Raw genomic sequence first — 21,884 nt, forward strand, 5'->3', positions numbered from 1 at the left:
TCCCTCCTTCGCCCATCCACCACCCTGGGGAAAATCACAACAGCAATGCTTTGTTCAGCCATGCCTCCTATTTAGAAAGTGTAAGTCATCCAATCAGGCAGCAGAAATGATGCCATATGATTCAGGTGACCACTCATGCATCCTGAATAATGCATAATCATACCAGCCACTTCCACAAAAAATCTGGTAGATGGAAATCGTTTGCCCCAAACAATCCATTGATGCTGCCTAAGGCCTAAGAAATCAGGTTCATGAACGGTTAGCTACCCTGAAAAGGGGATAAATGTGCAATGAATGTGATTTGTTCTGAACAGTTCAGTCTGCTCTAGCTGTCTGGTTTCTATTGTAGCAAGGATGAGCAGTTCCTGTGTGACTCTGGCTGAGGTCCTGCAGCTGAAGGGAAGCCCTTTGGAGGAGGAAGATATATGGGCTCTCTTACATCTGGGCGCAGAAAATCTTCTCCAGGACCTGCCCAAAGGTGAGTGGATGGTTATGTTTTGGTAGCTGTCCATCTACCTGCCTACACTGGTCACCCTGGAACATTCATATTGTTCTGAAGGACTCCTGGGATTCCCCATTATCAAGACAGAGAGCAGTGATGGGAAAGACAGGATCCTTCAAAACAGACTGAGACGTTTTTAAATGTGACAGCTATGTCTATGTAATCTGCTTGGACACCAGCAGGGAGTTCATTACAAGATAGTGGCCTCGATTTTTTGCCCAAGCCCTAAATTGCTGCTCTGAGGTCACGTCCTCTGCCTAGGGTCCCACAGGTATTCTTTATGGTGGAGTTGTCTGTGACAGCAGGGGATTTGAAGTCCCTTCCAGGAAGTTTCTTCCAGTCCTGTGTTAAAAAGCTGGCACACCCTGCTACAACGACACAAAGTGCAAGGCCATCAAAGTGTGTAACTAACATTCCTGTGTTGGCAATAAGGGGAGACAAGACAAATTCAGGTGGCTACCCATTCAGCTAGTAGGAGGCTTTTATTTTTCTTGGTGATAAGCAGATGGGCTTAGAATAGTGAGGCAGGTCACGACGAAGGGGAACAGGAAGCAGCAGAAGTCTAGGTTGGTGCAAGGCTGAGTATTCTGTCACTTACATTTTAGGTATTGGTCATGCCAAGCGAATGCAACATTTTGAGGCGTTATTAAGTCTCTTGAATGACTCTGGTTTTAACTAAAATGATAAAACAAACAAGCTTCCCTACAAACAATAATTGCTTTCTGATACAGTGCTACGGAGAGAGAAAGGAGATGGGGACAGGGTTAATTGATTATTATTATTTTAAAGGCCTTTAATTTTTTAAGTTAAGAAATGCCCAAGCTGTTACGAACTTGCCACTGGTATTGAGTGTATAGCTGCTTTGGCTATATCCCTGTGGCTGTATGACTCCTTAACCTTTCCTTCCTTGTCCTCATGTCTGGGACGCGCAAGCCATGTTTCAGGTGTAAATTGAAGATGATTAATCTTTTTGTCAAAATGCCAAAAGATAGAGTCATGTAGAGTTTACACCCTAGCTTTTATCCTTTCGAGACCCTTGTGCCTGCTACATGGTCTAGGCTGGAGGGAATGGCTTAGTAGCCCAAGTCTCCTGTTTCTATTACGTACATGGCCAGGAGTCCCAAGTACAAATACTACAAGAGTCAACTCAGTCCTTCTTCTTTCGAATGGAAATAAACCAACTTGAGTCTGTATGGGTCTTTTTGACAAAGCCCTGTCTTGTGTTTATGGACATTTGAACCCATCCTCTTTGCTGTGTTTGGTCAAACTCACATGGACGGATGGACACACATACACACTCTGTTTTGCATCATGTTGTGTATGGGTTGGTTGAATACACTCCATTTTCATGCCAGAGTGGGCTACACTTCAGCAAAACTCAGCATTGACTCCAGAGGGAGCTGTTGGTTGCTCTGCAGTTCGGCTAGTTATTTAGATGCCTAAATATGGATTTGGGAGCCTAATTTTCCATTGTAAAGTGCTTTCGGATCCTTTGGGTTGAAATATGCTATGTATATAAAGCAGAGAGAAGGCTGAGCCACAAAACCTGAATACAAACGTACCTAGAGTAGCAGGGATTTGGATCCAAGTGTTTGGTTTGACCCATTTTATGGGGCAATTGTGAAACTAGGATACAGATAAAAACTTCCCCAAAGTTCATGCGGGGTGGTTTGGATCTGGAGTTTCCATTTAAAAAGCACAATAGTATCTGATAGTAATTGGTCAACAACTGCAGGGTTACTATTGTAAGATGTAGGGTTACATGCAGAGCTGGTTGACTGTGGAGCGACAGCGTAGAGCAAAAAAGTGGCCCAGCAAATGGCGAAGCTCAGTATCCTGGTGGTGAAATTCATGGGAGTTGGGTGCTTACCTCTCTTAGGCCTCTGAAAATTAATGCTTTACTAGCAGATGACCCCTACTTGCCAGGTAGCCTCATGTGTTTTGACCCACAAGGCCTAGTAAGAATCACAAATTAGATGTCTTGGTAGAGTTCAGACAGTTTGCACGTGTTACTAACTTGATTCTCCTCTCATGTGCACTGGTGTTAATCAGGAATAGCTCCACTGAAGTCAGTGGGGTTATATAGATGTAAAAGTGGTGTACATGAGACAAAAATCAGATCTCTGAGCGTCCATGTGACAAAATCAGCCCTGGCACAATTTAGTTCTCCTGGCCAGGCCATGGGTGAATTTGTCCACATGAGTTTGATGCTACAGCCTCAGAAGCTCATTGTCCTAGCAGAGTGAATTGAACAATATTAACCCTGCAAAGAGTCTTGTGGCACCTTACAGACTAACAGACGTATTGTGTGTCCAGGGAGATTGAAGGATAAATGGACACAAATCAGATATTAGGAATGGCAATATACAAAAACCTGTAGGAGAACACTTCAATCTCCCTGGACACACAATAGCAGATTTAAAGGTAGCCATCCTGCAGCAAAAAAACTTCAGGACCAGACTTCAAAGAGAAACTGCTGAGCTTCAGTTCATCTGCAAATTTGACACCATCAGCTCAGGATTAAACAAAGACTGTGAATGGCTAGCCAACTACAAAAGCCGTTTCTCGTCCCTTGGTGTTCACACCTCAACCGCTAGAAGAGGGCCTCATCCCCCCTGATTGAACTAACCTCGTTATCTCTAGCCTGACTCACTCTTGCTTGCATATTTATACCTGCCTCTGGAAATTTCCACTACATGCATCTGACGAAGTGGGTATTCACCCACGAAAGCTCATGCTCCAATATGTCTGTTAGTCTATAAGGTGCCACAGGACTCTTTGCTGCTTTTACAGATCCAGACTAACGCGGCTACCCCTCTGAAACTTATGCTAGTTTTTCCTACCCCTCTGAATATTAACCCTGCTTTCCTGCTGATCCTGTTTTTCAGATCCACTTATCCATGTGATTTGCCCATGGTCAATGGTACTTTCAGCCAGAGGAAGATTGTCTTTCCAAGACAATGTGTCTCACCAAGAGGCTGCCCCTTTCAGAGCACCAGAACTGCTCCATGGACAGAGTAAAAACAAGCATGTTGGATTGACAAAGGTGAGGGTTTTTGAACAGCCTGATTGTACCTTGGAGTTTGTTAGGCAAAATACCCAGGTCCAAATGTGTCAGCACAACAGACCCAGCATCTAACATCAGACTCCCTCTCACAACGGCAGCGAACAAAACCAAGTTAGACTGTAGTTAAGGCTGCGAGAAAGGTTTGCCTGGAACCTAGAACCCCCCTGAAATCAAGGGGCATTTGGGATTCTACTGCAATCTCAAATATCATCCCACGGCCCCACGAGTCTGGTGGAAATGGGCCAAAGTGATTTGCACCAGCCACCTCATCCCATCTGAGAAGTGACCCCCCCACACTTCCAGTCACCCCACACACACATTGTGAAGAGAACATTTAAAAAAAAGACTTTTATCTAATAAGGTCATTTTAATGCCAGATACTGTGGGCGGATAGTGCTCCCTTGATTCACATCCAGAGGGTCCTTCCATGCCTATCTCACCTCTCCCTGTTGGATGGATAGCCTATTCCTCAGCACTCTCTACCACAGAGGACCCCCTGCCATTTTGGGGTATATAGAAAGAGCAGGAGGGCTGATGGCAGGATGGGCTAATTCAGTGTGGGTCAGAAACTGTAGGACTGTTCTAGTTGAGGCACCTCTCTGCTCAAAAGGGGGTCCCAGAGACAGCCACTGGCTTCATTGGATCTGGGCTGTCTGGGAGCTGGGCAGAGCTGTGGGGGGCCAGGAGCCATTAGGTGGAGGTATAGGGCTTCTGCATGGATTGGGTTCCCATCCTTCCATGTCAAAGAGGGATCCTAGAGTAAGGCTAGAGAGGAATGGTCTCTTAAAGTCAAATCCCCCTATTAAATCAATGACTATATGAAACCTGGCTAATTGAAAGCAGCTTGTCTGTATAAACATGAGACAGGAACGTGCTAATCTTCCAAACGGATTTTGCTTAATAACTGTTGAATAGACACCCTGCAAAATGGGTGTCTCTGGCAGCTTTGCTCTGCTGGGGTGATTTGCAAACTGAGCTCCGGCCCTCTGAAGCAGATGGGGCTAATAAACATTTTAATAGACATCTTTACCGGGTTTGTTCTTGTGACAGCCTGCTGGCAAATGGAATCACAGCTGGTAATAAACAGGGATAACGTCAGGGCTGCAAAACAGAACGGAAACCTCCTCAGGATGCTAGAAGTGCAGGAAATGGCCATGGCAGAGCTGAGGAAAAAGACATATAGCAATGGGGACCAGATCTTCCGCTATGCAAGGACAGAAAGAGTGGTGAACGGACCCACTTTCTCCTGTGCAAGCTGTAGAGCAGCATTGCTCCCTGGCGGGTGGGGGCCTAACTCCAAAGACAGGAATATGCACCAGATCTTGTCCTGGCCGATGCTATGGTGAGGGACGCTGACAGTGCTGTGCTCCAGGAATCCCACCAGCCAGGGGAAGGCGAACAGCATCTATGCACCCCTGTGGCTCGCGACCCCAGCTGGTGTGCAGAGGCTCCTTTCCTGCCTTGGGATCACTCACAAACACTCTTGGATGTCTCTTGATTGCCAACCCCTCTGTGAGTGTTTTTTGATGCTCCTACCACCATGCTGCCATCACAGTCCTAGTGCAGCACTGTAATCCTCAGCGCTGTCTTCAAGGAGAGGAAGCAGTCTCATTAGCCACAGGCCTGGCTTCCCCTGTTAGCCCCTCTCTTTCCTTTGCACTTCCTTCTTGTGCTTTACAACCACCTTCTCAGCTGTTGGGATAAGTAGCCCCTGAGCACATCAGCCCACGGTTTGATTAGGTAATTGTCTTCCTCCCCTCAGTCAGGACTTCTCTGGGGAACTAGTTAGTGCCTAAGTGACCAGAGCATGGGTCAGCTGCTGGCTCGCCAGCCTGTCAAACCATCCCCAGCATATGTTTTCATGCATAGGAGACAATCTGGCCCATAGAGCTGAAGATCTATTATGTCCCACCTATTCCATCTCTCTGCTAGTCAGGGCTGTGTCCCATTGTACATGTACATGTGCTCTATCCAGTCCAGCTTTAAAAGTCCCAATCACGGCTCACGGCTTCAGAGATCTCATTGCCAGGTGAGTTCTCTGTAATTATTGACATATAATTCATAACTGGTTGGTTGGGTGTTCTTGTTTGCCAGATGCTGGTGTATTCTTTGGGAATGACCCTCTATTGGTCAGCAGACTATCAGGTTCCTCCAAACCAGGTCAGTAATATCAATATCTTTGTTTTCCTTTATTTTGTCACACATTGGCAGGTTGGAAAGTTGGGTGGTATGAGTTGAACTTTCCATAGTCCAGATGGGAAGTTTATGGCTGGTGTTTTGGCTTGGCCCATTAGAGAGATCAGGACCAGCTGGGAAGTTCAGAGCCAGATGCCAAAGTTTAGGATTATCCAAATCCAGGATTTGCATTTGAATTGTATCTTTCTTTTAAGAGTCAGGATTCCCTAGCCCCTCCCATGAGGCAAGGGGAGGGGAATTTCCTTCATACCAGAAATAAGATAAATAGGGCTTCAAGCTTGGTTTCAAAAAAAGAATTACCGGTAGGTAAACTCATGGAGGATAGGTCCATCAATGGCTATTAGCCAAGCTGGTCAGAGAAGCAACCCCATGCTCTGTGTGTCCCTAAACCTCTGATTGCCAGAAGCTGGCAGTGGGACGACAGGGAATGAATCACTCAATAATTGCCCTGTTCTGTTCATTCCCTCTGAAGCACCTGGCATTGGCCACTATTGGAAGACAGACTACAGGGCTAGATGGACCATTGGTCTGACCTAATATGGCCGTTTTTATGTTCTTATGCTGAAGAAAGTCACATCTGCATCATTTTGGTGACCTGTATGTATACAGTATTGGACACACAGCTCTGTGCAAATGAAGATGACTTGTTCAAAGCTATCCCACAGTTCCCGCAGTCTCCGCTGCCCATTGGAATTCTGGGTTGAGATCCCAATGCCTGATGATGCAAAACAGTGTCGCGGGGGATTCTGGGTACATGTCGTCAGGCCCCTCCCCCTCCGTCAGAGCAACGGCAGACAATCGATTCGCACCTTTTTACCTGGGTTACCTGTGCAGACAACATACCACGGCAAGCATGGAGCCCGCTCAGCTCAGCTCAGCTCACCGTCACCATATGTCATCTGGGTGCCGGCAGACGTGGTACTGCATTGCTACACAGCAGCAGCTAATTGCCTTTTGGCAGTAGACGGTGCAGTATGACTGGTAGCCTTCATCAGCTATCTGGGTGCTGGCAGACGTGGGACTGCATTGCTACACAGCAGCAGCCCCTTGCCTTTTGGCAGTAGATGGTGTATTACAATTGGTATCCATCGTCGTCGTATTTCTCAGTGAGTTTGGTCAGAGGCACCTGGGCAGACATGTTTTGTCTCCTGGAGACTCAGTTCTGCCGGCAGTCCTATTGAACCGTCTTGACGATGATGGCTAGCAGTCGTAGTACAGCATCTTCTGCCAAGCACCCAGAAGATGCCGATGGCTATCAGTCATGCTGCACCGTCTGCTGCCAGCTTAAGATGTAAAAAATAGATGGACCAGATTTGTTCTGTATTCATTTGCTTCCCCCTCCCTCCGTGAAATCAACGGCCTGCTAAACCCAGGGTTTTGAGTTCAAACTTTGGGGGGGCATTCTGTGTGACAGTTGTTTGTGTTTCTCCCTGATGCACAGCCACCTTTGTTGATTTTAATTCCCTGTACCTGTACGCCATGTCGTCAGTCGCCCTTCCCTCCCTCCATCAGTTTCGCTCCTTTTTTCAGACCAGACGCCATAGCACTGGGATCATGGAGCCTGCTCAGATCACCGCGGCAATTATGAGCACTATGAACACCATGCGCATTGTCCTGGAGTATATGCAGAGCCAGGAGATGCCAAAGCAAAACCAGGACCAGCCGAGGAGGCGATTGCAGCGCGGCGACGAGAGTGATGAGGAAATTGACATGGACATAGACCTCTCACAAAGTACGGGCCCCAGCAATGTGCAAATCATGGTGTTACTGGGGCAGGTTCATGGCATGGAACGCCGATTCTGGGCCCGGGAAACAAGCACAGACTGGTGGGACCGCATCGTGTTGCAGGTGTGGGACGATTCCCAGTGGCTGCGAAACTTTTGCATGCGTAAGGGCACTTTCATGGAACTTTGTGACTTGCTTTCCCCTGCCCTGAAGTGCCAGAATACCAGGATGAGAGCAGCCCTCACAGCTGAGAAGTGAGTGGCGATAGCCCTGTGAAAGCTTGCAATGCCAGACAGCTACCGGTCAGTCGAGAATCAATTTGGAGTGGGCAAATCTACTGTGGGGGCTGCTGTGATCCAAGTCGCCAGGGCAATCAAAGACCTGGTGATATCAAGGGTAGTGACTCTGGGAAACGTGCAGGTCATAGTGGATGGCTTTGCTGCAATGGGATTCCCAAACTGTGGTGGGGCGATAGACGGAACCCATATCCCTATCTTGTCACCGGAGCACCAAGCCACCGAGTACATAAACCGCAAGGGTTACTTTTCAATGCTGCTGCAAGCCCTGGTGGATCACAAGGGACGTTTCACCAACATCAACATGGGATGGCCAGGAAAGGTACATGATGCTCGCGTCTTCAGGCACTCTGGTCTGTTTCGAAAGCTGGAGGAAGGGACTTTCTTCCTGGACCAGAAAATAACCGTTGGGGATGTTGAAATGCCTATTGTTATCCTTGGGGACCCAGCCTACCCCTTAATGCCATGGCTCATGAAGCCGTACACAGGCAGCCTGGACAGTAGTCAGGACCTGTTCAACTATAGGCTGAGCAAGTGCCGAATGGTGGTGGAATGTGCATTTGGACATTTAAAAGCGCGCTGGTGCAGCTTACTGACTCGGATAGACCTCAGCGAAACCAATATCCCCATTGTTATTGCTGCTTGCTGTGCGCTCCACAATATCTGTGAGAGTAAGGGGGAGACATTTATGGCGGGGTGGGAGGTTGAGGCAAATCGCCTGGCCGCTGATTACACGCAGCCAGACACCAGGGCGGTTAGAAGAGTACAGCAGGACGTGGTGCGCATCAGAGAAGCTTTGAAAACCAGTTTTGTGACTGGCCAGGCTACGGTGTGAAACTTCTGTTTGTTTCTCCTTGATGAACCCTCCGCCCCCTCGCCCCCCGCCCCGGTTCACTCTACTTCCCTGTAAACCAACCACCCCACCCTCCCCTCCCCCCTTCGAGCACCGCTTGCAGAGGCAATAAAGTCATTGTTACTTCTCATTCATGCATTCTTTATTAATTCATCACACAACTAGGGGGATAATTGCCAAGGTAGCCTGGGATGGGTGGGGGAGGAGGGAAGGAAAAGGACACACTGCAGTTTAAAACTTTAAAACTTTAACACTTATTGAAGGCCAGCCTTCCGATGCTCGGGCAATCATCTGGGGTGGAGTGACTGGGTGGCCGGAGGCCCCCCCACCGTGTTCTTGGGCGTCTGGGTGAGGAGGCAATGGGACTTGGGGAGGAGGGCTGTTGGTTACACAGGGGCTGTAGCGGCGGTCTCTGCTCCTGCTGCCTTTCCTGCAGCTCAACCATACGCTGGAACATATCAGTTTGATGCTCCAGCAGCCGGAGCATCGACTCTTGCCTTCTGTCTGCAAGCTGATGCCACCTATCATCTTCAGCCTGCAACTTGCTCTGTTCAGCCCGCGATTCATCCCGCCACCTCTCCTCTCGTTCATATTGTGCTTTTTTGCACTCTGACATTGATTGCCTCCACGCATTCTGCTGTGCTCTTTCAGTGTGGGAGGACATCTGGAGCTCCGTGAACATATCATCCCGAGTCCGCCGTTTTCTCCTTCTAATCTTCGCTAGCCTCTGCGAAGGAGAAACATTTGCAGCTGGTGGAGGAGAAGGGAGAGGTGGTTAAAAAAGACACATTTTAGAGAACAATGGGTACACTCTTTCACGTTAAATTTTGCTGTTCACATTACACAGCACATGTGCTTTCGTTACAAGGTCGCATTTTTCCTCTTATATTGAGGGCCTGCCGGTTTGGTGTGAGAGATCACTCACGCAGTGCCAGGCAACAGAATTCGGCTTGCAGGCAGCCATGGTAAGCCACAGTCTTTTGCCTTTTTTAACCTTCATAACATGTGGGAATGGTTTCAAACAGCAGCGCCCTCATTTCCCATACCAAGGACCCATTGGGTTGGCCATTTAAAATGGGTTTGCAATGTAAAAGGAGGGGCTGGGATTTCCGGGTTAACATGCAGCACAAACCCAACTACCCCCCGCGCCCCCCACACACACCCAATTCTCTGGGATGATCACTTCACCCACACCGCATGGCTAACAGCGGGGAATATTTCTGTTCAGCCGAGCAGGAACGGGCACCTCCGAATGTCCCCTTAATAAAATCACCCCATTTCAACCAGGTGACCATGAATGATATCACTCTCCTGAGGATAAAAAAGAGAGATAAGGAATGGATGTTGTCTGCATGCCAGCAAACACCGGGACCATCCGCTGCCATGCTTTGTTATGCAATGATTCCAGACTACGTGCTACTGGCCTGGCGTGGTAAAGTGTCCTACCATGGCGGACGGGATAAGGCAGCCCTCCCCAGAAACCTTTTGCAAAGGCTTTGGGAGTACATGAAGGAGAGCTTTCTGGAGATGTCCCTGGAGGATTTCGACTCCATCCCCATACACGTTAACAGACTTTTCCAGTAGCTGTACTGGCCGCGATTGCCAGGGCAAATTAATCATTAATCATTAAACACGCTTGCTTTTAAACCATGTGTAATATTTACAAAGGTACACTCACCAGAGGTCCCTTGTGTGCCCTCAGGGTCTGGGAGCACGCCTTGGGTGAGTTCGGGGGTTACTGGTTCCAGGTCCAGGGTGATAAACATATCCTGGCTGTTGGGGAAACCGGTTTCTCCGCTTCCTTTCTGTGAGCTCTCTTCATTGTCTTCATCATCATCATCATCATCTTCCGCGTACCCCAAACCCGCTTCCCTATTGCGTGTTTCTCCATTGACGGAGTCAAAGCACACGGTTGGGGTAGTGGTGGCTGCACCCCCTAGAATGGCATGCAGCTCCACGTAGAAGCGGCATGTTTGCGGCTCTGCCCCAGACGTTCCGTTTGCCTCTCTGGCTTTGTGGTAGGCTTGCCTTAGCTCCTTAATTTTCACGCGGCACTGCTGTGCGTCCCTGTTATGGCCTCTGTCCTTCATGGCCTTTGAGACTTTTTCCTATATTTTGCCATTTCGTTTACTGCTACGGAGTTCAGCTAGCACTGATTCATCTCCCCATATGGGGAGCAGATCCCATACCTCCCGTTCTGTCCATGCTGGAGCTCTTTTGTGATCCTGGGACTCCATCATGGTTACCTGTGCTGATGAGCTCTGCATGGTCACCTGTGCTCTCCACGCTGAGCAAACAGGAAATGAAATTCATAAGTTCGCGGGGCTTTTCCTGTCTACCTGGTCAGTGCATCTGAGTTGAGAGTGCTGTCCAGAGCGGTCACAAAGAAGCACTGTGGGATAGCTCCCGGAGGCCAATAACGTCGAATTCCGTCCACTCTACCCCAAATCTGACCCACAAAGGCCGATTTTAGTGCTAATCCCCTCGTCGGAGGTGGAGTAAAGAAACCGGTTTAAAGGGCCCTTTAAGTCGAAAGAAAGGGCTTCATCGTGTGGACGTGTCCAGGCTTAATTCGATTTAATGCTGCTAAAGTCGACCTAAACTCGTAGTGTAGACCAGGCCTGAGAGATAGAGTGCCATGCAGCTTAAGGATGAGATGTTAAAAATGAATGATCTGAACTTCAGATTTGAGGAGCAGCCACAGTGGCTGTCAGTAGCCACATCTCCCCCTCGATGCACTGTTCTGAATCATAATATCTGACATTTACCTTCAGTGACATCCTCCTTCCCAGGGTGGCTTCATTTCAGTGGTACTCTATGTATCTAGACTGGGATTTCCCAAGGGGCTAAGGGAATTAAGTGAATTCTCATTGAAACTCAAAAGTCCCTCAGAAAATTCCAGCCCAAGTTCATGGAGCATTTTACAGTGTTTTATCTAAATGAGAGCTATTATTTACCATTATCTCCCTGTTGTCTCAGTCCCTTCAGCTGAGTGATCAGTTACATGCCCTGCTGCTAAAGCTGTGTGAAGATCTGCCGCATAAAAGACTTTCCCCAGAATCCATTTTGGAGGCATGTGAAGTGCACCAGAAGGAATCTTCCTCTTCTCCTGCAAGTGTTTACATCCAGAGAATGGTCAAATTTGTGCTAGGAAGCATCACTGAGGTCAGTACCTCTTTTATTTCCCAGCAGTGACAATACTATAGTAGTCCTGGTTGGGTTTTTTTTGGCGGGGCAGGGAGTATGGACAGTAGAGTAGAATATTTGAGAGCAAGACAGCCTGTGAAAAGTCAGTGATGGCTTGAAATGAGTGACTCTTGTGCCATGGAAGATGGTGCATGTACTTTCTTCAGTGTTTAGGTTGCATTTTTCTATTAGGCTTCTACATATTTTTGACACCATGGAAGCAGGGGTGAATTTTTCCAAAAGCACCTGAAAAATCAATGGGACTTAGGCTCCTACGTCACAGAGTTAGGCAGTTTTGAAAATTATACCCAGATACCATTACGTTTTAGGAATACAATGTATTGTCAACATTGGGATGCCATGGCCCCAATCCCAGGATTGCAATATTACCACTCCTAGGATTCTCAGATGTAAAAGCCCCAGCCCAGAACATGGTGAAAACCTTGAATGCTGGATGACTTTTAAGACTAGCTAAGTACCTTTAAAGTAACTGTGCTGTGGGTTATGGGCTACATCCTGCTGGATTTACCCATCCAAGTAACCCCACTGTATTTCAGAGGGAATACTTGTGAGAGTAAAGGAAGTAGGATCTGGCTCTAATTTCCCCAAAACCAGATTATGTGGCTGTCCTGGGGTTTACAAACCCCATCTGGGCATAGGCAGAAGGGAGAGGAGCATCTTCCCCACTTTCAGGCAACCAGGCTGACCACTCCCCAGCACAGCTGCCAGCATTGCCAATCATGGTGGCATGCAGCCACAGCTGGGACCAATAAGGAAAACAAGCCCTGCTATAAAGCAAGGAGAACAGAGTGAGATAGGGAAGCAGAAGGGCCTGGGGTAGCAGAGAGGCAAGAGTCTCAGGACAGGCTGACAGGGTGCTAAAGGAAGATTGCAAGCCCTGAAGTTTTAGGGCTGGTTGACTGATTTTTATGTTAAATTGATGGATTGGGTTAATTTGAGATGAATAGAGGGAGACTAGTTAGGAGAATGCTGGGACCTCTGGGAGACTGCCTCTAGAGCAGTTGACAGGGGCCTTGTGTGGGTGTGTGCCCATGTGGATGAGGCAAAGAGGCTTCCCCATACAATGTACCTCCACACATAGAGAGATACAAATCCAGTCTCCATGGGATCATTGCCCAGACTTCATGCTCCAGGCTAATGTCACAGTGATAGTAGCTTTTCCACAGGCTGTGAGACTTCACACTGGCCAATGGAACTGGCTTCACGAGGGAGGAGAGCATGCTCCCCCTGTATAAAGAGTTTCCACTTGTCACTCTGGTTTATGTCATTCTACGAGCTCAAAGACATCCTACCAATATCAGGTACAATATCTGCGAGCTCCCTGCACCTCCTTTGCCATGGGGCTGGGCCATAAAGGCACAATCAAGCCTGAAAGGTGGTGGTGGTAATAAATAAGCTTGATAAATTGTTTTCAAGAGTTTACATTTTCAGGGAGCACTTTTGCTGACATTTTGATTGGAAAAAAATGGAAGAGAAAGTCAATGAGATTTTCAAATAAAATGTCCCCTGTTTTTTGATCAGCTCCAGTTAATAATAGTCCAATAGTCCATTTGCAAATAGTTTATTTCCATCCCCAATAGGAGGTATCATTTATTTAACACACACACACATACAGTGTCACTGATGAGCCTAGGCCAAGCTGAGGGCAAGGAGCACTTCCTCATGAAGGTTTGAAGTCCCCTGGTCTGCTGACATTGACTTGCAGTGCAATTGGTTTGCAGGTAGAGCAGATAGCCACTGAAGACAGCCACCTGAACAGAAGCCATGTGATAAGGAAAAGGCTGCATGAGAAAGCATCTGACAGCTCAGCATTGCCCTCCCAGCTGAATTTTCATCAAGGTAAAGGATTCTGGTTTACACTGCGCTTCTCAGAGGGTCTTCCAGGCCAGGTGAATTGTTTCAAATTATGTTGGGTCAATTATATGTAGAGTTGAATATGATATTTACTGCTTTGCGTCTGAATGAGCGTATGATGGAGAAAAATCTATGACAACTCAGCAAGACTTTCACTGCTTACAGGTTCAAAGGACTGTGATCTGAAGGCTATGGAGCAATGTTAAGGGATCAGCATGCATATATTTAACTCCTTAAAACAGTCTACGTGAAAGACACTGTACGAAAAAAAAATTGTTTTGGTACTCTATGTCTCCAACTGAATGCTCAAAGGTGAAGAATAGTTTCCCCTGAATCCATGCTCAAGCCATTTCAAGAGCATATTCACATATTTCCTTCTTGAATAGCCCAGTAAAGGTCAGCATACATCTTCCTTTCAAAAAGATTTTTTTTACTCTTACTTTTATTACTCCTAGAGTGCTTTTAAGAAACAAGGCCAAATTCTGCTCATCATACCCATGGAGGCAGCCCTACTGTAGCCAACTAGACAACCCACCTGAGAAAGGCAAGCGGGGTTCATCCTTTTGGATCCCTGGTCACAATGTACGCAGCAATCCATCCTGACTTCATGATTCACTTTAACTGAACTTCAAGATGTTATTGTCCCTCCGGGTAAAACTCTGCTGCAAGATAAATATTGACTTCGGCTTCATGTCCTTTTGTTTCCTCTCAGGTCAATAAATCTTGATGTTCACCTCAGCAGAAGTTAATATCAGTGTATTTCTGTCTTGGTTTTGCCCCTAATTCAGCAAGCTCTTATGCACAACATACAAGTAGCCCTGTCTCTATTCAGCAAATCATGTGAGCACATGCTTATGTCTCATTGACTTCAATAGAATTAAGCACATTCTTAAAGTTAAACACTTACTTGAATGCTTTGCTATATCAGTACCTTTGTTATTTTAAAGTGTGGACATTTGGGGTGCATTTTCTATTGAGGGTGCATTTCATTGAATATTTTTCCGCTTTAAAAATTACCACCCCAAGTTGTAAGGCCCGGGAAAAGGATAGGGGTAAGATATAATAGAAGCAAAGAGAGGGGCTGCAACTTCATGATGTTTTGGGTCACCATTCTTGGGGAATTGCTGCAGTTGCACTGTATGGTGGATCTGTATCTTGGCACTCAATGTGGAGCACTCCTGAAGGAGATAGCTGGAGTCTCTCGGACATGTGACTTTGGAGGACAGAAATAGCTAGAACTTGTTCCTTGGCTACCTGAACCTTCCTGACACTTTTCAATTAAAACTTGATGGAAATAATGTGTACATTAGACTCATGTTGGTTGGGATCGCTGAAGGGGCTGTAGGGACTACTTTCTGTCAGAGTAGGGCTCTAAAAAGCACGAGGGAAGAGAAGCAGCTCTGCTAAGGGCTGGTGAATGCTTTCCTGATGGAAGTGAAAAGCACTCAAGACATTCAACAGCAAAGACGACTCGATCAAAGTGAGCCAAGACCAAGCGATGGCTAAGCGAGCACTTGGATACAGCAATTTTAGAGTCAAAAGAGAATATGGTGATTTACCAGGCTTCTTTTCTGTTTCCAAACACAGGGGCCAGGTTACTGAATTATAGTCAGTCGGCAGAGGATTACAGACAACTCTCTGTGGATTATTGTGACTCCAGCAGCATTTCGGAGAGCACATCTTTGATACTGTCAAACAGGGGCCGCAGGAGAGGTACTATTCAAATTTCTACTTTGAAATTGTTACTATGATTTATCCTTGCAGTGGGTCACTTCCAGACTGACTTCCCACTTTCCCTCTGTGCAGAAATCAGAAAAGGTATTGAACGGTCAATGTTGTGCCAGCAAACATGCAAATACCAGTTGATTGATCCTGAAATTTTATCGAAACCACTTTGCTGGTTCTGTTTTGTGTGTGGAGGTGTAGGGGGAGCTGCGTGCGTAAAAGGCAATTGAAATAGTAGAAGCTGTTCCCTCCCTCCATCCCGAGTTGAGCTGGGTCTCTTGCTTGCTCGGTGCTGACAGAGCCACAGATGAACATTTTATGTAGAAATAAAGATTTTAAGTGCTGGTGACTGCCAGCGTGCTGAATGCTGCATGAGACAGGGCCTGCGGGCTGGGCTGGGGACCCCCCCCGCACACATCCCGGCTTCCCCTTCAGCCTCCCTACCTGCCCCTTTCCCTCTTCAGCCTTCCCATACCTCCCTTCCTTCCCCGTCATCTCCGTCCCCTTCATGCCCCCTTGCCCTGCGGCCACTCTTCACTCTCCCATTCAGCCCAGGTGGCCGGAGCTGTCCCACTCCCAAGTGGGGAAAAGCTCCTTGCAGCAGTCACCCCCCCGAAGCAAGCATGCTGAAAACCAGGCCGGCCAACCACAGAGCACAGGCTGACAGAGAGCCTACTGCGGAACAAGCTGAATGTTAAGGCTGAAGAGCCTGCATGTGTGTGTAACAATCTGCTCCTGCCCTGAGCGGAACTAACTGGGGCGGGTGGCTGAGGCAGGTACATGGGATCTCCAGGACCCTGGCTGTTGGGGGAGCGGGGAGGTCAAGCTGCTGAGTGTGGCTCTGTGCCCAATCCTGACCCCACTAGAGTCAGAGGGCTGCCGTGTGTGACCCCTGCTGGCGAACTGCTCCTGGGAGCTGGCCGTAAGGGGGTCAGAGCTGGCTCAGAGTCTTCAGCACCATGGTCATTTGGGAGAACCCCCAAATTCTGATCTCCCTGGACCTGCTCAGTCCTACCCCCGGGGCACAGCTTAGAGCGGAGCCGCCTGCACGGAGCAGTGGTGCAAACTGGGAGCAGCCTGCAGCATGCATCCTTGCTGATAACACACACAGCAACTCAGCTCTAATTTAAGGACATTTGTGCTGATGGGCTGGGCTGGACACTCCAGGGCAGGGGGACTAGTGTCTCGGAGAGGCCCTTCCCAGCCTGACTGCTGACAAACTTCTACGGATTGCAGTGGGCTCTTGGAGGAGGGAGTCTGGTGGCACGGCTCTCCTTTTTGTGGCAGCGTTGCAATAGGATTTGTTAATCAGCAATGGGCAGAGAGACTGCAGTGGCTGAGCTGAGGCAGGCAGGTAGGAGGGGAGCGGCCCACTGAAGTTTTGCCTTAGACAACAGATTGTCTTGAGCGGGGCTGGGAGTGGGAGAAGGCATTGGGGTAGCACTGAGGCCCATAGGGTAGCCGGAGGGGTCTGCCCACAATTAGACAGGCCTCAGACTGTCTAACTTGGGTCAGGAGTTGTTACAGGTCCCAGAGCAGCCCAGGTCTGGGAGGGTGTAAAGGGGTCTTAATGCCCCCTTAGTCCCCCTCCCACTCCTTGGGCTGCGAGTTCTGGGTGCACCTTTAAGATGCGCAGCACAGAATCCACCTCTCGTCTCATCACTAAGGGGGAAAAAAGATCCTTCCTTCCTATAAGAGAGGTGGATACTTAAAGCTCCAAAACTGTAGTCAATATAAACCTACAACAGACCATGGATGCTGCAGTGTGGGAGCCACTACTTATCGAGGTGCCTGAATATAGATTTAGGGGCTAACTCCTTTTTGAAAATCTTGGCTGTAATGCTCAGAGCCAAGGGTGAGTCCTGTGGGATGGTGCGTACACTCAGTTCCTGTTGAGTCCATGGCAGTTGAGAGGGCTCAGTTGTTTGCAGGAGCGGGCCCTAAACATACAGTATATAAAGTAACACAAGTAGACTCAGAGAATTTGCTCACCGTAGCCGTCCTTTCCCAGGATAATATATCCAAAAAAGACATTCTCCTCCCCATGGGGCTATTACAGTCCAGAAAAAGACCACCATGATCAAGGGAGATCCATATCCTCAGTGATCTTTGCTAGTATTCCAGCCTGTACTCTGGAAGCTCATTTGCATTTAAAAATTCATTGTTCATGGAAGCAACTTCTTCAGGAGCCACATGCTAGTCTTAAATCAGGAATATAGGACTGGATGGGACTTCCTGGGTCATCGAACCCAATCACAAGCAACCCAATCATATAATCCCATTCATAAATTTAACTCGTTTTCTGATGGCTCTTGATAAATTGTTTCTCCACACTGTTCCTACTGGAAGGCTGTTGCAGAACAAGGAATGGGCTTGATTAGTGCTAAAAGCATGGCATCAAGGCCTGTGAACTAGTCAGGTCATCCCACCAGGATGATGAAAAGCTAAGGGTATTTGAAGTGCTTATCAAAGAATACATACAGGTAACTTGTCCTAGGCGAGTAGAGACTTGCAAGACTGTCTTATCAGAAAGGAGTGTAAACATGTGCCCTCCTGAGAACCTCAGCCGGTGTACATCAACACAGCTATGTTGACTTCAAAGGGCCAATGTTAACTGATATCAGAGTAGGATCTGGCCTTGATATCAGGCATGTCTCACAGCCTCTCATTTCTCACTGCCAGCATCTTCGCCTCCGAGTCACCCAAAGAGCCTGACTTTGCAATACTGCCATCTGCTGTTTGAGAAAATACACTGATTTCTTTAGTCTCTTTTTTTATAGTTACGTATTCGTTTGTTTTTGCATATTGCCATTGTTGCTGTTGTTCACCAGACTTATGTTTAAGCAATTAATTTTCTTAATTAAAATGATATGACCTGTCTTGTGAGAGATTGGCTCAGATTTTCATTAGAAAAGCATCTTTGGACTAATACCTAGTGGTCTTCAATCAGTCACTTGTCACTATGGATCCTATGTCAATTACCCTACTGCATCTGGGTTTCCACAAGATTTGAATAGTTAGTATTGTGTATCAAGGGACTAGGAATCATATTGCAATAAAAGACCCGCAGCACGGCTGTGACTGGCCCAGGTCCGCTATCTCCGACTCTAGGGGCTCAGACTACAGGGCTATAAAATAGTAGTGTAGACGTTCAGACTTGGGCTGGAGCCCAGGCTCTGAGACCCTGCAAGGGGGCCTGAGCTCCAGCCTGAGCCTGAAGGTCTACACTGCTATTTTTAGCCCTGCAGCCCAAGCCCCACAATGCCGAGTCAGCTGACCCAAGCTCTGAGTCTTGGTGCCGAGGGTTTTTACTGCAGTGTAGAGGTATCCACAGAGTTTGTGTCTGGATTCAGAGCCAAACTTCCACAAAGTTTGTGACTATTCAGCTTTATTTATTTAACATAAGTTAACTGTAGATTTCTGAGTTATTTTTTTTTTTAATGCTTCAGATGGCGGGCCTTTTATTGGAATCCAGCGTTGTATTTTTGTGTTGCTATTTAGAAAGAGGCCTCAATAATAACACTAATTTCTGGTTCTGCACCTGATTTTAGCTCCCCCATAATTGGAGGGAATTAGACCCTGCTCATCTCTAGCTCATTTCCATTTGCAAATCACTCCCCAACAAACCCTGGTTTCTGTGCTTGTATTAGTTATTCAGAAGTATTCACCAAATCGTTTCTGCAAACTATTGGCCAAATATCCTGCAAACAGTTCACTTCAGCTGTTTTGTATTGTTGGGGTGTGATTGGCGACTTATGTCACATAATATTGTTTCTCTTCCTTGATCGGATGACTGGAAAATGTTTAAACAGAAGAATAAGGACTATCAGTGGAATAATAAATGCTCCTGTTTGCACACAGGACCCTCATATTCACGTAAATATAGGGATTCACACACAAAGAGCCATTCCCCCAAACTCATTTGTCTGAACGTCCATGAACAGTGAATAACAAGGCAGGGCTTTGGAGCGGAGCCCGGAGCTGGAGCGCGGAGTAGCTCCGGAGCTGCAGGTTTTTGCCTGGAGCTGGAGAGGAGCCGGAGCACAGCTCCAAAGTTCTGTAACAAGGGCTTCAGACATAGCTGAACCAAACAGCCTGTCCCAATACAAAGGATTATTCACGGACGCTGTTAATGCAGTGTTCAACCAGCTCTGTCTTGCAGTCATTTATTATGTCCCCCAAACAAGGATACGGGACAGCCAGTCCAAATCTTCTCCCTGCCATATTGTCCCAGGATCTAATGCTGTGCACACTTCAGGGGAGGCGGAACTGGGGGGCATTTGGGGCTAGTGACCTCACAATGGAAATATTGGGGAGGTGGCAGATCTATGTTTCCACCCACATGTGTTGTTCTGCTGCATTCTGGGAATGAATACATGCACTAGGTAGGAGGGTGATAGAAGTGAGAGCTGGACATGGAGGGGCTGGAGCAGCCATCATGGTGCCTGTGATTGGGCCGGGGAGCAGGTGGGAACCGGGATGACTGGGCTGGAGCTGGGAGCAGCTACATCTGGTGGCTGGCAAAAGCGAGACATGAACTGCAAAGACCCCTTTCCCAGCCTGGAGCCGGCTGTCCCACCCCACCGAGTCTCAGTAGCTCCCCTCTTCGCTCCCTAGGCAGAGCACCCACCCCTACTCCCCCTCCCATCCCTATGTAAAGCAAGCTTTTGCCACCTTTGGCGCTGCTTCAGTGACAGTGATTGTGCTATTCTCTTGATTTAACGTTAGGGAGAGCTCCGCAGGCACAGCGAGCGTGGGACCCAAACCTGAGTGGGTCGAGGACACACAGTAGCTACAAGCTCTTCATTAACAGGTAATCAGTAAAGTTTTTGTCTTTAAAAGATGGACCTTTTTATGACTGCGGGAGGCACAGGGGATCTAGTGTGCCAGTGCTCTGATGTGAAACTACAGGGAGCAACTGGATCAGTTAGCCACGTGGTAGCAGACACTGTTCATCTAGAGCCAAATCCTGAAGACTTCACTGCACTCCTGCTTGGTCCTTCCTCAGAGAAAACCTCTGATTCCCTTCAGGGGGTGTTTTCCTGAATAAGGGCGAAGGGAAAATGGAGCAAAGACTTCAGGTTTGGGCCCCCAACTTGTGCTGATGTTACTGTACGAGAGTCTGATTTATAAGAGATGGGCCCTGATAGGCCAAGTTTGCAGTACATGGTTTTCAGAGTAACGTTTAGCTTTTCCTATAGGTTCTCAGACTGAGTCACTATTTCAACCCCCCTGGATCACTAAAGAGTTAAAGGTAACCGACAGATGCCACCAACAGAAAGCTAGGGGGCTTGTCTCTACTTGGGGGATTGGCCTCGATTTAGCCATGGGTGACCAGCAGCCAGTTGTGACTGCTCCAGTGCAAACTCCAAGTGTAGACCGGGGATGCTGTGATTTGCATCACTGGAGCTAATTCCTTTTTGAAAACAGAGTATGCTGCACCTCTCCCTATCTTGGGATGTCTAAAGCAGGGGGCTAGCATGCTGCAACTGCAGCTGGGGCTAATTCCAAGTGCAGACAAGGCCTAAGAATGATTAGCCTCTGAGCATCACAAAGACCAGAATCCCCTATTTACCTACCTCTTAATCCATGATAGGTACCCCAGTTAAACAGGCATGCCACCAAGCATGATTGACTTAATTCAGAACCATGGGAAGTGCTGCATTTAGATTTCTCCATTAACCACGTCCTGAGTAAACTGATTGAACTTCCTATTAAACAGCCAACAGTTAACCACAATTACCAGAGCTGTGAGCTACTCCATGTTCCCCTGTACGTACAGTAAGAAATCATTGCAGTTCATGCCCCAGGACAACAGTGTTTTTTGTGGGAATTGGTATCATGTAGATGTGATAGTCACATGTTAAATTGATCAGTGTATTTATCGTGTGCTTTTTGAGCACCTCACCAGCCCTCTGCCTAATCAACCGTCCCTGCCAGGGCGTTCCAAGTCAACATGCTGACACTTTTGTTGTCAACTCTGCCCAAAGGTGGAATCATTTCCCAAATGACTATGGTCTAAGGTCCAGGGACTGGATGGGCAATATAGAGTCCTGGGCCCATGATGGGTTTACGATCTATGACTCTAATCCTGAAGGCCCATAGGCGTGTGTTTTAACTTTACCAAATTGACGAGTGTATGCAGGATTGGAGCCTGTACATAAAAATGTCACAGCTTTGAAGTCTGATATCTCACCCCCTGCAGGATGAGAAATGGCAGCCTTCTCCCATTGGCAAGGAGAGACTCTCATCTTCCCACTGGACCCACTATGCTTGGCATTGGGCTTCAAACTCATGACATTTTTATGTCTAGAAAAGCTATTTTAGGTCATTGGCTTTAATTTTTCTCTCCCTCTGTGGCTGGACTGATGGTAAAAAAGATACCTACCAGGCAGCAAGATACAACAAATATTCTCAGGGAAACATTAAAAACCTTCCGAAACATCTCTCAAATAGATT

General features: G+C 47.5%; 1 protein-coding gene across 1 annotated transcript in view; it reads left to right on the forward strand.

The window, feature by feature from the left end:
- Nucleotides 1-354: 354 nt before the first annotated feature.
- FRMPD2 (FERM and PDZ domain containing 2) overlaps nt 355-21,884 on the forward strand; it is an 89,110-nt gene continuing 67,580 nt past the window's right edge. The window contains exons 1-4 of the mRNA XM_029912968.1: nt 355-478; nt 3,391-3,548; nt 5,664-5,729; nt 11,619-11,804. Of these exons, the coding sequence (XP_029768828.1) occupies nt 355-478; nt 3,391-3,548; nt 5,664-5,729; nt 11,619-11,804 (534 nt within the window). The remainder of the gene's footprint in view (nt 479-3,390; nt 3,549-5,663; nt 5,730-11,618; nt 11,805-21,884) is intronic.

The sequence above is a fragment of the Terrapene carolina genome, unplaced genomic scaffold (assembly GCF_002925995.2).
Source record: "Terrapene carolina triunguis isolate 2854851 unplaced genomic scaffold, T_m_triunguis-2.0 Scaffold402, whole genome shotgun sequence".
Taxonomy (NCBI): Eukaryota; Metazoa; Chordata; order Testudines; family Emydidae; genus Terrapene; species Terrapene triunguis.